The following is a 15,126-nucleotide window of genomic DNA, read 5'->3' as shown; positions in this document are numbered from 1 at the left end:
TTTGTAGTCGATCCCTAATAGAGTCCTGAAGGGTTCTTTACGGCCTTGCACTATAGCCGGGTTATTATGATTCCTAGGTACTTGTTAATTTCTAGGTACTTGTTATAATGCCATCTGTACCTGCATGTACCCAACTACCATATTGAAATCCCTGCTCGTGGGGTTGCGTGAGGTTAGCGCGGCGTAGTTATTTTGAATGCGACCCCCAGGTTGTGCGGGGTGATGGACAAGGTCTAATGCGTGAGATGCGGTTCAATTATTGGCTCCAGGCACCTCTTGAGTTTGATTACATTGCGAAAGGTCCAATATTCGCAGGATTTATGCAGTGGCTTTGATCAGTCCTTGTGCTGTCTCAAGACGCCCTCGCCCAGTTTCGGCTGTGCATTCAAGATGGCCGCGGAATGATGTGGTCCGTGGGTATGGATGGAGACACCGCCAAACCGCGGACGGCGTCTTGCGTGGTTGCAGCCACAATCACTGAAGTCGCAATGACGAAAGGAATAAGGTATAAGAACTGCGGGTGGATAGAACGGCTGTTCCTGCATCTAAGACTGATGTCGCACCGAGTGCTTCCATAACGTAGCAGCACTAAAAGTAACAAGGGAACCAATGGGCAGGTTAAAGACGTATAAGAGTAAGACAGAGTTTAATAAGATCAGACGAATGCATAAGACCGAAATGCATCCGAGGCTCCCTATTGACGGGACAGTCTTGTCGGCCATGGCACTGGCCATTATAGCCTCAACCTCTAGAACTTGGGAGCCAGTCCGGGCAAGAAAAAATGAACGAGTGTTGAACAAGGAGGCTGTTCAACAAGGTATTTTCCATTTTTCAAATTTTTTAACCTGGTTAATATCAATGAGCATGAACTACAATTTCGGGATGCATACCCGACCAGCAACAGGCAATATCACAACAAAGCACCGAATGACAAACGTTCCGACATGAGGAAAGGAAAAAGGGAAAAAATGGCCCAGTACCAGGGCCAGAGTAAATGCCGGCGCAAAGCCAGCCCCCGGGGGAGGAGGGGGAAAGAAGGAGATGAAGAGTCATGCAGTCAGCAAAGAACCGAGCACCCTTATTGGTGATACGGGTCCTTGAAAAAGATGACCTGAATGGTAATGTCGTCGCGCACGCTGCGGCTCAGAGGCGGCGCCGCCGTCGCCAGGCCCTGGACGATGCTTCCGCGCGTGCCACCGAGGGCGTTCCTCAGCAGGCAGACGGCGGCATTGTCCGTGTCCTCGAGGGTGAAGTACTCGGGCGTCGACTTGTAGCTGGGCCAGCCGTCGTCGTCGTAGGTCCAGTTGGCCTTGGCGTCGCGGTGCCGGTGCCGGGGCGACGACGACGACGGCGAGCAGCCCCCCCTCTTCTTCCTCTCGGCGAGCCACTGGGAGACGCAGGCGACGGCGTCGTCGTTGGAGATGACGTCCCAGAGGCCGTCCGAGGCCATGATGACAAAGTCGTCGGCGGCGACGCGGCGGGTGGTGACCTCGGGCCGGGCGGTGAGGTAAGGGGGGGTGAGGGCGGGCTTGCGCGGGGCGTAGCCGGCGAAGCGGCGCTCGACGCGGGCGACCAGCTCGCGCGGGTACTTCCAGCGGTGGTCGCCAAAGGCGCGCGTGACGGCGAGGCCCATGAGGCGGCCCGTCTTGGGGTCGAGGATGGCGTCCTTCTCGCCCGGGTGGGCCGCGTCCAGCCGCCGGACCTCGTCCTCGTTGAAGCCCGTCTGGTCCACGCTGAGGGCCACGGCGGCGTAGGCCGAGCCCGGCGACGAGGAGGAGGAGGAGGGGGAGGAGGACCGCGTGCCGAGCACGGCGCGCGAGTCACCCGTGACGGCGGTGCGCAGCGTCGACGTCTGCGTGTCGTAGACGGTCAGCAGCGCGCACGAGCCGGCAATGGCCGGGGCCAGGGCCGACATGCTCTCGGCGGCGACGGGGTCCGTGCTGTCGGTGACGGACTCCCGGCCGGCCGTCATGATCTGGTCGTCGAGACGGCAAAAGGCCTTCATGATGGCGGCGTCAACGGCGTCCCCGGCGGCGTCGGGTGCCAGCGGCGCCAGCATGGCCGAGACGTAGGGGATGAGCTTCTGGCGGAGTACTTCGGAGCACGCCCAGCCGCTGCCAATGAGGAGGGTCAGCGACCTTTTTTTCCAGTTTGCATAGACTGGTGGGTTTCAGAAATATACGTACGCGTGGCCGTCGTAGACGCCGGCATAGATGGACTTTGCCCCTCCGACGCCGGCCCCGACGCCGACGGCCCAGTTGTCCTCGGTCGGGCTGTTGCTCTCGAAGCGCACCGTGTCGATGCGGCCGGGGGCTCCGTTGTGGCCCTCGAACCGGAACGAGGTCGCCTGCTTGCGGATCATGCTCGCAATCTCGGACCAGTCCACGACCCTGACGGGCGACCCGAGAGGACCGTCGACATCGGCGACGCCGGAGGAAATCTCGGGCAGCTCGTTGTCGCGGCGGGCGCGCTCACGATGGCGCTCAGCCAGCGCAACCCGTCTCCTTCTCGACGCGTACCAGATGAGGGCGCCTCCCGCGACCGCGAGCCCAATCAGGCGCGTGCGGCGAGTGAATCCGGGGCCGTCTTCACCGCCGCCGCCGCCCACGCTCGTCGAATACAGCTGCTGCTGGCTTCGGCCGCCTAGACTGGGCTTGCGCGGGGTCGCAGCGGCGGAGGCGGCGCGCGGGAGGGGGGCGGTCGTGAGGAGGAGGAGCCGCCGACTGACGGTACTGCATCGAAACATGGCGGGTTTTGCGTCTTGGCGATGGCAAGACTGCAAGAGAGAAAAAGGGCAATCTGTCAATAAATAGACGACGCCCCCAAGAACTCGGGCCGGGGCGCTACAGATGCATGTCAGACAGAGGCGCTGTCTGGGGCACGCGACAGACAGGAACCTTGTCCCTCTTCCCCACAAACCCGGTTCGTGCTAATTAACAAGAGCCGCTGCACTGCCTTGTTGGTGGCTTGAAAAAAGGCAAATGCCGCTGTGCTGATTTCAAAATATTGGGCCATGATTTATGAATGATTGGTGCGCCCAGGGGCCCGATTGATGCGCCCGAAGCTTGATTTGCTGCACGATGAGGGGGGGACGGCTATGAGATCCCGGGGTGGAACAGGCGAGAACCACCTTCTATACGGCTGCGCCACCCTCTGAGTCATGATTTATACTCGTTTTTCCAATTCATTGCTAATGGCGGATCTTATCTATGAACCAAAAAAAGAAGAAGAAAAAGAAAAAGAGAACCTATTACAAAGGGTTCCGTAACAGAAATAGGTAAGAGCAGCTGTGTAGCTAGAGATATGTAAAGCCCAAGACACTATGATTGGCCGTTACGGGTAAAGAGAAAGGCGTACTTGCAATTTTCTCTGGCAATTTTCACATTTTGTGGGAATAAAAGTGAAGGAGAGGGAAGTCATGACAGCAGGTTGAGCTCTGGTTGTGGGTGAAGCTGAATGCGCCATTAGGCCACTCCAATTGCAAGAGGAACCGCAAACGCAGACAAAGCGACCGGCTCTAGAAAGCTCAAGGCAGTCCATCGCAGGCGTGTATGGAAAGCTGTGGGGGAAGTGGTGCCGTGGCCAGGACGCTCAAGGGTGCCGGGTAGTAGCCAACTCCCAAGTCCGGAACGGACCTTGACTCGGTTGCGAGCTCATTAACTTGGCACATGTAGAACAAAGAGGATATCATGGAGGGATTCGTCAAGCTTTGTAGCCCGCCGAGCATACAAAGGCAAGGATGCTTCTTCCGCGAGCCATCGTCATACTATGACAAAAAGGTACGACAACAAGGTACGACAACAAGGAGGAACCGAACAGGCAAAATTTAACCGAGTGATATCCCGTCTACATCATGGCCTACGCGTGGAGGCATTTTCCCGCCGCTATGAGTTGCACAGAAAAAAAAAAAAAAAACAGCGAGGCGACAGACCAGACGTGTCGGGACGGCTGTCAAACTCGGCCAAGGCCAGAACAAGTATCTCAGCCTACGACGAGACCAACGCAAATCATGTGAAGTTCTATGGATAAAATTCGGAATGCTCCATTCAAGAGGGCATCGCCGTATTTCGAGGTAGGCTTGGAGCCGGATCTCATCTCGACTGCATGACTACGATGGGCCCCAGGACTGTAGCATTGAACCAGCAAGTAAGAGAGCCCAATAGTACGGTGACTGGGGCGCTCTCTCTCATTCTCTTACTGTATCCGGCAAATGTTGGCTATTCATATCGCTGCTATCGAAGTACATGTGCTTCTCTAATACGCCACCAAGTAGCTACGGCAAGGAGAGGCAGTATGCCGTAACAGTTCAACACTTGCCCAAGGATGCGGCCGTTGAAATGTTGCTTTTTTTCTTTCTAAAACAGCCACCCCAGCGGATAGTATCGGCGATATAGAGAAATAATTTCTCCATTTTCACGGGCTGGGTGGCAACGTGCTGGCGTCGTAGCCTCTCTTGACGAGATGGCTGGGTTGTATCCGTCGACAGTCTCGAGAAAGACTCGACGGCAGTGAATTCGCAACATCTCTCCCGGCGGGTTGGATAAATAAATGCAATTGTTCTCTGAACTTTGGTGCAGTTTTATCAGTGTTTAGAATCCTCACGCCACAGCAAGCTTGTGGATGATCAATGCACCAGCTAGCACCGCCATTCAGTATTCAACTTTGCGCAGCAAGGCATGAATGATATTTTCTATGCAGTGTACATGTCCTCTGATTCCATACAATCGCCAAAACGCCAAACCAAATGTAGAACCGAATATGTTTTTCGCCTCGTCTGCTTACTCATCGTCTTCCTCGTCCTCCCACCCGGCCTCGCCGCCTTCGTTGGCACCACCAGCCTCGTAGTCAAAGTCGCTATAGTCCTCCATATCGTCATCCTCGTCGTCGTCGCCGGCGCCGCCCTTGTTGCCCTTGCGCGCCTCCTTTTCGGCCTTTTTGCGCTCCACGTTGGCTTTCTGCTCCTTCTTGCGCGCCTCCTTCTCCTGCCGGCGCTGCTGCCAGCGCTTCTCTAGGGCCTTGACCTCCTCCTTGCTCTTGTGGATGTACTCGTGCCACATGATCTTGCCGCCGCACAGCCCGTCCTCGACCTTGGTCAGACGCAGCCGCATGCGCGGGCCGAGCTCGACAAGCTTGACAGCGCGGCGCTCCACAGTGCCCTCCTCGGTCTGCTCCACCTCGCCATTGTGCTCGGCGGCGAGTCTGGCCTTTGTCGAGAGCACCTTGCGGGGCGCAGCGTCGAGGACCTCGACCTCGGCATCGGTGTCGGCTTCGCTGCCGCTGGTCGCGTCCGTCATGTAGCCGCCCTCGCCGTCCTGGCCCACCATGTAGTCGGCAATGTCCTGCAGCTTGCCAAGGTTGGGCATGTGCGCTTGCCGGGCGGTCTTGGCCGTCACCAGCTTCTCGGCGGCGGTGATGCGTCTCAGCTGCTTCGAGACGCCGGTGTGTCTTGTAGTGATTGCGTAGTGGCGAAAGTTGAGAACAAATGTGCCGTCATCTTCCTCGGACTGCTCGCGGTTGATGAGAACGACTCGGCGAATCGACTTTAGCGGTGTCGCCTGGGGGTTGATGGGTGGGAACATAGATCGAAAGACTGTCGTGGCCAGAGACTCGAGATGTTTGGGTACTTTGGAGTTGCTATCGGCATCGGGACGACTCATATTGTTCATGACAAGCTGCGCGTGTTAGCATTGGTTCCTAAGCCCGAGATTCCTGGTCGACATACGAGAGGCGCTGTGAGAAATTCCTTGCCCATGCCCTTGGGGTGCTTCTGAATCCTCTGCACATCTCGGCACAGGGAATATTGATCCACGCGAAAGTTCATCGTCGGGCCGCGCGGTGTCAGCGCAACGCGCAAGTTTGTATTGCCGCTCTCGGAACGGGAAAAGAGCATCAGATGCGTCACGCCCAACGGACCGCACATGGCAAGGTAGTCCTTGAGCTTGTTGGCTCTGCGCTCTTTTAGTCGACTTGCCGTACCAGGCTCCATGACCTTCCGAACGTCGGTAGCGAGCTGGCTGACGCTGGTACCGACCTCACCAGCGCCAATGCGAATAACCATGCTCTTGGGGTCCTTCGCTGTCGCATGACCCTGTATGTTGGACTCGGGGTTGTTGGCACCCATGTGGGTTCTCTTCTTTACTCTGCGGCGGGCCATTGTGACGGTATTTTATGACTTTGATTGGCTCTGAAGACAGAAAAAAAGAAGAAATATGTCAATGCCTTGAAGCTGCAGAAAAGAAATACCTGCTCGACTCGCTACCATCACCAATCCAAAAAAAAAAGTTTCGGCGGGACGGCGATAAGCCTCTTATCACACGTGCGCTAAAACTGCCCCGCTAAAATTTTCTGGCGACCATTCTCGTGCTTCGAGATTTCGACTTTGAGCACCGTGTGTTTTATTGTCTGATTGTTTTGCGTCTTTCTTGGTGTGATTAATTCCCAGTTCTCATCATGGCTGATTTGAAGCGACGCAAAGTCTCGCGCGAAGCGCCATCCAAACGTGCCAAACCCGAAGAATCTGCCTCTAGCAGCGAATCCGAGGACGAGTCTGCGACTGTTGAAGCCCAGGCCGATGGTGAAGAGGAGGAGGTGCAGGCCAAGACCTTTAAAGAACTTGTACGCACGTTCTTCCCGTTTGATATGCAACTGTGCTAGTTTCAATGTATGCTGACGCCTACCTACTCCAGGGCATTGTCGACGCCCTCTGCGAATCATGCGACGCCCTTGGCTACAAGACCCCGACAGGCATCCAGGCCAAGTCGATCCCCGTCGCCCTGCAAGGCCGCGACGTGATTGGACTCGCCGAGACGGGTTCCGGAAAGACGGCCGCCTTTGCGCTGCCCATGCTGCAGGCGCTCCTCGACAAGCCGCAGCCGCTGTTCGGCCTCGTCCTGGCCCCGACCCGCGAGCTGGCGGCGCAGATTGGCCAGACGTTTGAGGCGCTCGGCGCGCTCATCTCGCTGCGCTGCGCCGTCATCGTCGGCGGCCTCGACATGGTGCCGCAGGCGATTGCGCTCGGCAAGAAGCCCCACGTCGTCGTGGCCACGCCCGGCCGGCTGGTCGACCACCTCGAAAAGACAAAGGGCTTCTCCCTCCGCACGCTCAAGTACCTGGTCATGGACGAGGCCGACCGCCTGCTCGACATGGACTTTGGCCCCAGCATCGACAAGCTCCTCAAGTTCGTCCCGCGCGAGCGCCGCACCTACCTCTTCTCCGCCACCATGAGCTCCCGCGTCGAGTCGCTGCAGCGCGCCTCGCTGCGCGACCCCGTCCGCGTCAGCGTCAGCTCCAACAAGTACCAGACCGTCTCGACGCTCCTCCAGCACTACGTCTTCATCCCGCACGCCCGCAAGGACACGTACCTCATCCACATCGTCAACGAGTTCGCCGGCAAGTCGTGCATCGTCTTCACCCGCACCGTGTACGAGACGCAGCGCGTCGCCATCCTCCTCCGCACCCTCGGCTTCGGCGCCATCCCGCTGCACGGCCAGCTCTCCCAGTCGGCGCGCCTCGGCGCCCTCAACAAGTTCCGCGGCGGCACCCGCGAGATCCTCGTCGCCACCGACGTCGCCGCCCGCGGTCTCGACATCCCCAAGGTCGACGTCGTCCTCAACTACGACATCCCCTCCGACTCCAAGACGTACATCCACCGCGTCGGCCGCACCGCCCGCGCCGGCAAGTCGGGCGTCGCCATCAGCATGGTCACCCAGTACGACCTCGAGCTCTTCACCCGCATCGAGGCCGCCCTCGGCAAGAAGCTCGACGAGTTCCCCACCGAAAAGGAAGAGGTCATGACCTTCCAGGCGCGCGTCGAGGAGGCGCAGCGCCACGCCCGCAATGAGATGAAGAACCTGATGGAGTCGCGCAACAAGGGCGCCACGTCGAGAAAGGGCCGCGGCGACAAGCGGAGACGCGATGACATGGACAGGGAAGAACGGTAATAACGAAAAAAAAAAGGCAAGGATATTGTCAGAAGAAGAAGAGACAAAAGAATCAAGCACTACACCATTCATGAGGAATACCCGGTTGCCGGCCTCGAGTTCGGGGCATAAAAAGTATGGAGTTACGGCTGTTATTTAAAGGACCGATTGTATAGAGAAATAACCCAGGTCAATGGGATCATATAAAAATGATCAATTTAGACTCATACCAAGTGTTGGGCAATAAAACCCGTTTACATATCCCAGTTTCAATAAACCATGATACCCCTGCTGACGCCGTTGCTTAACAAATTGCCCATAGTTGTACATTGCAAAATCGTGATCCCTGTCCAAGAGTGATTATCGGTCTGGGTCTTCATCCTCCGGGTCCTCCATTTCTTCGTCTTCATCCTCCTCGCCGTCCTCGCCGTCTTCGCCCTCGCCGTCCTCGCCCTCGTCCTCGTCCTCTTCTTCACCCTCGTCCTCTTCCTCCTCGTCCTCTTCACCCTCTTCCTCATCTTCATCCTCCTGTTCCTCGCCTTCCTCCTCGCCCTCTTCTTCGTCGCCTTCTTCTTCGTCACCTTCTTCTTCATCACCCTCTTCCTCATTACCTTCCTCCTCATCTTCTTCATCTTCCTCACCAACCTCCTCCTCTCCGTCCTCCTCCTCTTCTTCCTCGTCACCTTCTTCACCCTCAGCAACTTCTTCGCCTTCTTCCTCGTCAAGTTCTTCCTCATCAAGTTCTTCTTCACCATCGAGTTCTTCAACCTCCTCCTCATCCCCCTCCATCTCTCCTCCTTCCTCCTCCTCACCATCCAACTCTTCTTCGCCCTCTTCGACTTCGTCATCTCCATCCTCGAGTTCCTCATCCTCAATATCGGCCTCTTCCCCCTCCTCCTCTTCCTCCACACCGGCAGCATGGATCTCCTCTTCAATGGACTCATCTTCGAGGGCATGCTGCATCACAACCGACTCATCTTGAAGAGCATGTCCCTCCTCAGCATCAGCCATTTCTGTGTCTTGGCCAATGGCAGTAGCAAGATCGGCCTCCTCGCCTTCATCTTCGCTGTCTGCGTCATCACCACTAGTGTTGCCGTGACGACCGAGATTCAGCAAACCTTCGGACACCTCTTCGTCGTAACCTTCAGGTGCATCACTCAGATCACTGTCGTCGCCCGAGTCGAGAAGGCCTAACATGTCTACCACCGGTTTGGATTCGTCACCGTCTGCCTCGTCATCAAACTGCTCACCAGCCTCGCGGCGCATTTGCGCATCGGGGCTGTCGTCGCTATCATCATCGCTCATAGCAACGTTTGGAGTCTGGCTACCCCTCTTGGCGCTGGATACACTACTCTTGCGACTCTTTGCAGCAGGCTTTGGCGGCTCTGTAGCGCGGACGACGGCTTGTTCCGCCTTGCGAAGGATATCGGGTCGTCTGACCCCAGTCTTTCTCCTCGGTGCGGCTTCCGACTTCTCTGCGTCCAACGGCGTAGCACTGGCGCCGCTGTCAATTTCCGTAGTGACAGTCAAGAAACTACCAAGAGGACCCCACGGCCTCTCCACGGCTGGCTGGTCGTCTGTCGGTTTCTCACTCGCAAGTTTCTCAGCATCCGTCCTCACCGCACCTGGCCGCTCCTGATTGTTGTCACCTCCGACCGAGGGCTGTTCAGCTTCCTTGGCTGCCTCAGCTTCCAGGCGGTCTGTGATTTCTTTCGCTTGGTTACGTTCTTCAATAATCTTGGCCGGCTCGGGACCCGGTAGGCTGGTTGCGACGTCCGTATAGATCTTGGAGTAACAGTCGTTGATGAGATCATCCATAGGAGCCGCTTTCATGAGATTTCCGTTGAGCTTCTTGAGCTCTACAGCTTCCTTCATACACTCAAAGGCCGGGATGTGGGGACCTTCGCCTGCTGCCCATGTAGTGATGCGCTCACTAATAATCTCAAATTCTTCCATTGACAGTGACTTGAAAACGTCTTCACTGACAACAGGGATGCTATGCGCCTCACGGATAAGAGAGACATAGGCCACAGAGCAGGACTGCCACAGATCATTGAAATGATAAAAGTCTGCGCTCTTCTTTCGGAGGCGGCGAAGCAACAACTCGAGATCGATGCGATTGCTCATAATGACCAGTAACCTGACCATGAATCGAGTGTACTGTTCTGTAAAAACATGATGGCGACCGGGTCGTTCCGCATCGCACTTCCAGACATTCATGACCATGGTTTTCGTAAACATGTTGTCTCTCAGGATACTGAAAGCTGCCTTGGCCTCTACCAGCGCGTCGGGGCTGTCTTTAGCAGTGGCCTCGTTGAATAGAATCTTGGCATGGCGCATGACAATTCTATGCTGCCAATTGGACTTGTCCTTGTCGCGAAGTTTTGTCAAATTACGAATAATGTATTCCTCCCAGTCCTCGGGCTCCGAAAAGCCTGCAAAATGGTCGTTAGGGTTGACGGGGACGCCGAACGGCTGTGCAGAGAGTATCTCCGCCGCCCTGGCCGCAGTGATGTCTTGCGCAATTACCATTTTGTGTAAGATAGAAACGATTTTGTAATGAGGCTCCAGGATGGGCTCGCTGCTTTTAGATTTGCGAGGCTTATAGGCAGCAGCAGTCGCTTTCCTCAATGCATCTAGAATCATATCTGTGGTGATCCTAGTCTTGGACTCTTGTCCTTCGGGAAGCTCCTCGGGGTTACGGAACAGCTTCCAGTAGCATTTCGCCAGCATGTAGTGGTTCTTCCAATTGCCTGGCTTGCGTTCAATAGCCATCTTGTACAGTTTTGCCGCAAATTTCCACACCTGGTGCTTGGTCATTTGGTCGTGCACAATCTTCTTGAACGTACCGGAGCCCATGTCTTCGATAAAGAAGCGTTCCTGTTCCGCGTGCTGGAACGGCTCCATGGCAAAAGGCTCTCTGCTGGAGGAGTACATACGCGTAGCAAATTTATAGTACAAATCGTGAAGTGCATCACCATCTTTCGTTGCCACCTCTTGGTTGTGGGAGTGTGACAGGGCTAGCGTATAACAATGGATGGCATTGCGTTGAAGCTTAACAAGATCAGCCCTGTCCTTGTTGATCTTGTCGGCTGTCCACAGCACTGATTCGTCTAGTTCATAGTCGAAGCATTCTGCAAGACGGAACCATGCGTCCCACTTATCCGCCGTGAACTGCAACTGTAAACGCAAAAAGGTCGCACCGATTCGGAGGTCATCTGTTGCGCCAGGTGTTTGCCGGCGGTTGAGTTCCACCCCTTTGAACTTGGTGAGGGCGATCATACCCAATAGGAAGAACCAACCCCCGTTTGCCAATGTTGCTTCCGGTATATTGACAGTCACCGAGTCCATAGCGATGCTACCAGCCAATGCACGGTACAGTCGCAGAGGGTGGATAGGCTTCTTCATCACCTCTGTAAAATTTCGTAGATTGTGAATCATCTGTGGCGTCGACTTGGTCTGGCCAATGGTGGACTGCATATGGTCGATAGTTGTCTTGAGATCAGACTTGAGCAAGTCCTTGAGCGAGAAGCGGTCTGCCAATGTCATAATCTTGTCCACGAGCTGCATCGTGTGTCGCTTCTCAAGCTTTTCATTGGGGCAGCCGTGGTCCTGCAGCTCCCAGATGCCAACGCCAATCTTAAGACCATAAATGTCGTACAAGACTTGCCCAAGGTGGTCCTCCCAGTTTTCAACGTCTTTCAAGCTGAGCAGCTCGACACGCATCAGATTTAAGAAGACTTTGTTCGACACTTTACAGAACTTGCGATGGCCGATAGACAGATGGATCGCGGCAAGGAATGTAGCCAGTTCGTTTTCTGGTTTCAAGATTTCCTTGTTTGAGAAGATGTCTTGTTTAATCAGGGTATAAAGGAGACACCAGTTTCGAACTTGCATCTCTCGTAGCTTGTTTAAAAGCGACTGGAAAGTTGAGTTGCTCGATTTAGCGGTAAGAAGACCAACTCTTACTTCGTCCTCGAACAAGGAGATCGAGTGAAGAACTGTGCTGAGGCGAGCCAACGCAGCAGCGCTCTGCTTGATGTGGTCTTCGTCAACAATGTCAAAGGCGCTTTTGTCATTGAGTGCCATAACTAGTGCATCGACAAGAAGCTCGTCCAGGGACCTCATTGTTTTCATCAGGAGCATCCGTCGAGAGTCTTCTTGCATGCTCGTATATCCAATGCTGCTAAAGTCATCCACAATCATCTCGACACTCTTGAGCAAACAAGAGAATCTTTTGGTCGTGTAGCTAATCGCCTCATATGCGTCGCCGAGGCGGGACCATAAAAAGAGCCGAAGCTCGATGCTGCTATTTTCCAAGAACTTCCACAGGTCTTGCATCCCCTGTGTAGCGCATTCGGAGATTGGCTTCGTCGCCTCGTGGGTGGTATTTTGATGTTTTTCGACGCCCTCGGACGCCTTTTCTGGAGCGGTGTGAACGGACGATGGATTTAGTACGGGCTCAAGAATGTCAATGACTGGCAATGGATCCGTCATATTCTCTTGAAATAGATTCAAAAAAAAGTCCATAGTGTTGAGCTTGGAGATTTCTCGATCAGCGGCCGCGGCTGAGATGTTTGACATTGCAGCATTGTTCGGAAGAAGGATGGGCTCAACTTTTTCTTGAGCAAGAAATTCTCGCAAGGACGTCCACATGGCGAGAATATGTTCGCGAACAGGGTCGTCTGCCAATGCTGAAGCCATGACAGAGGCCCAGAGAAACCGTACGCAGAGCGGGTCCCTAGCTGGCCGACCCAAGGAACGAGCATAGTATGACGCAACGTCTAGCCATCGGCCGAGTCTGTATTTTGTTTTCAGACGGGTGACACTATCCACTACACTCGTGGGCCCGGTGATACGCTCGTAGACGTCGATGTGAAGTTCAAAGAGCATAGGAATGACTTGTTCTAGCTCCGCTAATGCCTTCTTATCCTTTGACTGAACTGCAAGCTCTATATCAGATGTAATGTGTTCGTGAATTGTCCAATCGGCGTTGTCCAGCACATCGATGACCGCTGTCTTGAGCTTGTTCGGCCATTGCTGGTGGGTGTAGCTTTTGCTGAGCTCAAGAATCCACTCGTAAACAATATCGCCGGTGGTGATCCAGCTCTGATGTTCGGAAGCAAGGTCAGCGAATTGTTGTAGACCCTTCTTCTCGTCGAAAACTGCCGCCGGAGCCTGGTCCTGCTGACCAGATTTTGCATTCTCGAGAAAAGAAGAAAGACTGAGAGAAGGCTGACTCTTTTTGTTGAGCAAGACATTTGCTGCGGTGTCGTTGAATTTCTCAAAGATCACATGCAAGTCCTGAGCCGCAACGTTTGAGAATTTGGCCGGGCGATGTTCGCTGCATGAAATCTCCTGAATCTGACTCAAGACATCGAAGGTTGACTTGTCCTCAACTCCAATGCTTTCTAATATGTTCTTTGTCACTTGAAACAGATTCTGGTCGGACTCTTGATACGCCTGCAGTTGCGCTGCAGCTGTGACTGTGGGATTTGCAGGCTCCTCGATACTCGTCATATCTGTTCGACGACGGACCCGCTTGCTTCGTGTTGAAGTGCCGATCTCCTCTTCGGCTCCGTCCGGAATTCCTGCTGCGGACTGCGATCTCTTTCGGGTCGGCATCGGCGTGCTGCGCTCTTTTTGAGAAATTTCGGCCGCCTTTGCAGGACTCTCCGACCTATCGGTATTACCCTTTGTTTTGTTGATGGCTTCCTTGTCTATTGAGGGCGGTTCATTTCCCTTTTCGGGCTCTTCAGCAATTTCTGGCTCGGTAGGCTGTGAGATGTCCTTTGCTACATCTTCGAATTCCTCGTCGGGTGTTGCTACTATATGTCTGCACACTATTACCCCAGCCTTGGCATCGTCTAAATTCTTCATGAGCGACTCGGCAAGTTCGGACCAAGACGATATTGGATTGTTCTCCTCATCATCTGCCATTGCTGTATCCTCAGCTGCATTGCCTTCCTTGAGTGGGCTCGAGGGTGGAGGAGTAAGTTGCGCTGTGGGATCGGGCAGAAATTTGATAGGGTCGAGATGTACTTTGAGTCTGTCCGGCATGTCACGATTTACCCACGGTGTCATGCTGGGATGCGTCAATGCCATTTCGTCTTTCAACACGTTCAAGTGATCTTTCAGCTGCTCGCCTGCCCAACCCTCAGCCAGGGAGGGCGGCTCAACTTCGTCCACGGCTGGGTCGTCATCAAGCTCAATGGCTGCTTCTAAACAAAATCGTTTCAAGCGGCCGCTATTGATTGATGCTGAGAATCGCGACGCCTTGCGCCAAAGCTCCGGGTCTGACGGATCTTGGTCGAGGGCTTTGACCCAATTGTCGAGAATTTTAAATGCGTCGTCGTCATAGGGTATCTTCTTGACACCTGCTGTCGAGTCGAAGGAATCCTTCAGTTTATCAAGAAAGAACTGGCCGTAGTTTTTGTACGAAATGTACAGCGCTTGTGCTAAGCTTGCAGCGACACCGTCGGCGCCCCCAGCATCCACGTCCAGACCAGCTGAGAAGGCCTCGAGTGCTAGAGTGTCAGGCTTTCCGTCAATTTGCCGCTCGGCTCGCTCATAATCAGTCCTGGCTTCGCGGTATTTGAAGATTTCGCATTTGAATAGTTCGTCATACGCCTCCGCCGCTTCGCTGCGATGCGCTGGCCCTTGAGCATGCAGTCGAAGGGCCTTCTGGAACAGCTTCAACGCTTCGTCCACCTATATTATAGTCAGAACAAACATTTTCTTTTTCTCTCTCAATACAGATACGCCATACGTGTAGCTCCTTTGTGGTGTCGATCTGCTCGTCGATGTTCTCCTCCGGCTCGAGATTGATGGCCTGGAAGGCAGGCTGCGGCGATCGCTCAGTTAGCTTAAATAGGGGGACTTGGAGTTGTATATCGCACCATTTTCGCTGCCGGAGATTGAGAGACCCCAGATCAACCATTCGGAGCTTCAACAGCAATAGGGGATGGTCGGTCGTCGTTTTGCTAAAGTTGAAGCTTTGGCGCGTGCAATGTAGCGACGGTCGCGTTTGTTGAACAGGGGCACTAGCCACACCTTTAATTGTGGCGCAGGTGTCGCACCTCGTACACCGGTCGATATTACAACTTGGAAGTCGAGAGGCTTTCACAAGCATATATATAAGGGCGTTACAAGAGTGAAATCAATATTTCAGTTCTCAGTAGATAATCAATGAGAATTCGGCATGTAC

At 54.5% G+C, this 15,126-nt stretch overlaps 4 protein-coding genes across 4 annotated transcripts; 1 reads left to right on the top strand and 3 right to left on the bottom strand.

The window, feature by feature from the left end:
- Positions 1–1,078: 1,078 nt before the first annotated feature.
- Positions 1,079–2,746, bottom strand: V2A60_004134 (phosphatase 2C-like domain-containing protein; the record flags this gene model as incomplete). Its single annotated transcript, XM_083255456.1, has 2 exons — positions 1,079–2,114; positions 2,187–2,746. The coding sequence occupies 2 exons, from the start codon at positions 2,744–2,746 to the stop codon at positions 1,079–1,081; spliced, it is 1,596 nt and encodes a 531-aa protein (XP_083111582.1).
- A 2,032-nt stretch (positions 2,747–4,778) lies between these two features.
- Positions 4,779–6,154, bottom strand: V2A60_004133 (Brix domain-containing protein; the record flags this gene model as incomplete). The annotated part of the gene is made up of 2 exons (XM_083255455.1): positions 4,779–5,672; positions 5,723–6,154. 2 exons carry the CDS (start codon positions 6,152–6,154, stop codon positions 4,779–4,781), a joined length of 1,326 nt encoding a protein of 441 aa, XP_083111581.1.
- Positions 6,155–6,450: 296 nt separating this feature from the next.
- Positions 6,451–7,940, top strand: V2A60_004132 (RNA-dependent ATPase RRP3; the record flags this gene model as incomplete). Its single annotated transcript, XM_083255454.1, has 2 exons — positions 6,451–6,615; positions 6,687–7,940. 2 exons carry the CDS (start codon positions 6,451–6,453, stop codon positions 7,938–7,940), a joined length of 1,419 nt encoding a protein of 472 aa, XP_083111580.1.
- Positions 7,941–8,279: 339 nt separating this feature from the next.
- Positions 8,280–14,821, bottom strand: V2A60_004131 (uncharacterized protein; the record flags this gene model as incomplete). Its single annotated transcript, XM_083255453.1, has 3 exons — positions 8,280–14,630; positions 14,689–14,763; positions 14,819–14,821. The coding sequence occupies 3 exons, from the start codon at positions 14,819–14,821 to the stop codon at positions 8,280–8,282; spliced, it is 6,429 nt and encodes a 2,142-aa protein (XP_083111579.1).
- Between the last annotated feature and the right edge of the window lie 305 nt (positions 14,822–15,126).

This window comes from Cordyceps javanica, chromosome 2 (assembly GCF_051103115.1).
Source record: "Cordyceps javanica chromosome 2, complete sequence".
Lineage (NCBI taxonomy): Eukaryota > Fungi > Ascomycota > Sordariomycetes > Hypocreales > Cordycipitaceae > Cordyceps > Cordyceps javanica.
Note: the sequence above shows the minus strand (reverse complement) of the source record. Positions and strands in the feature narration are given on the sequence as shown.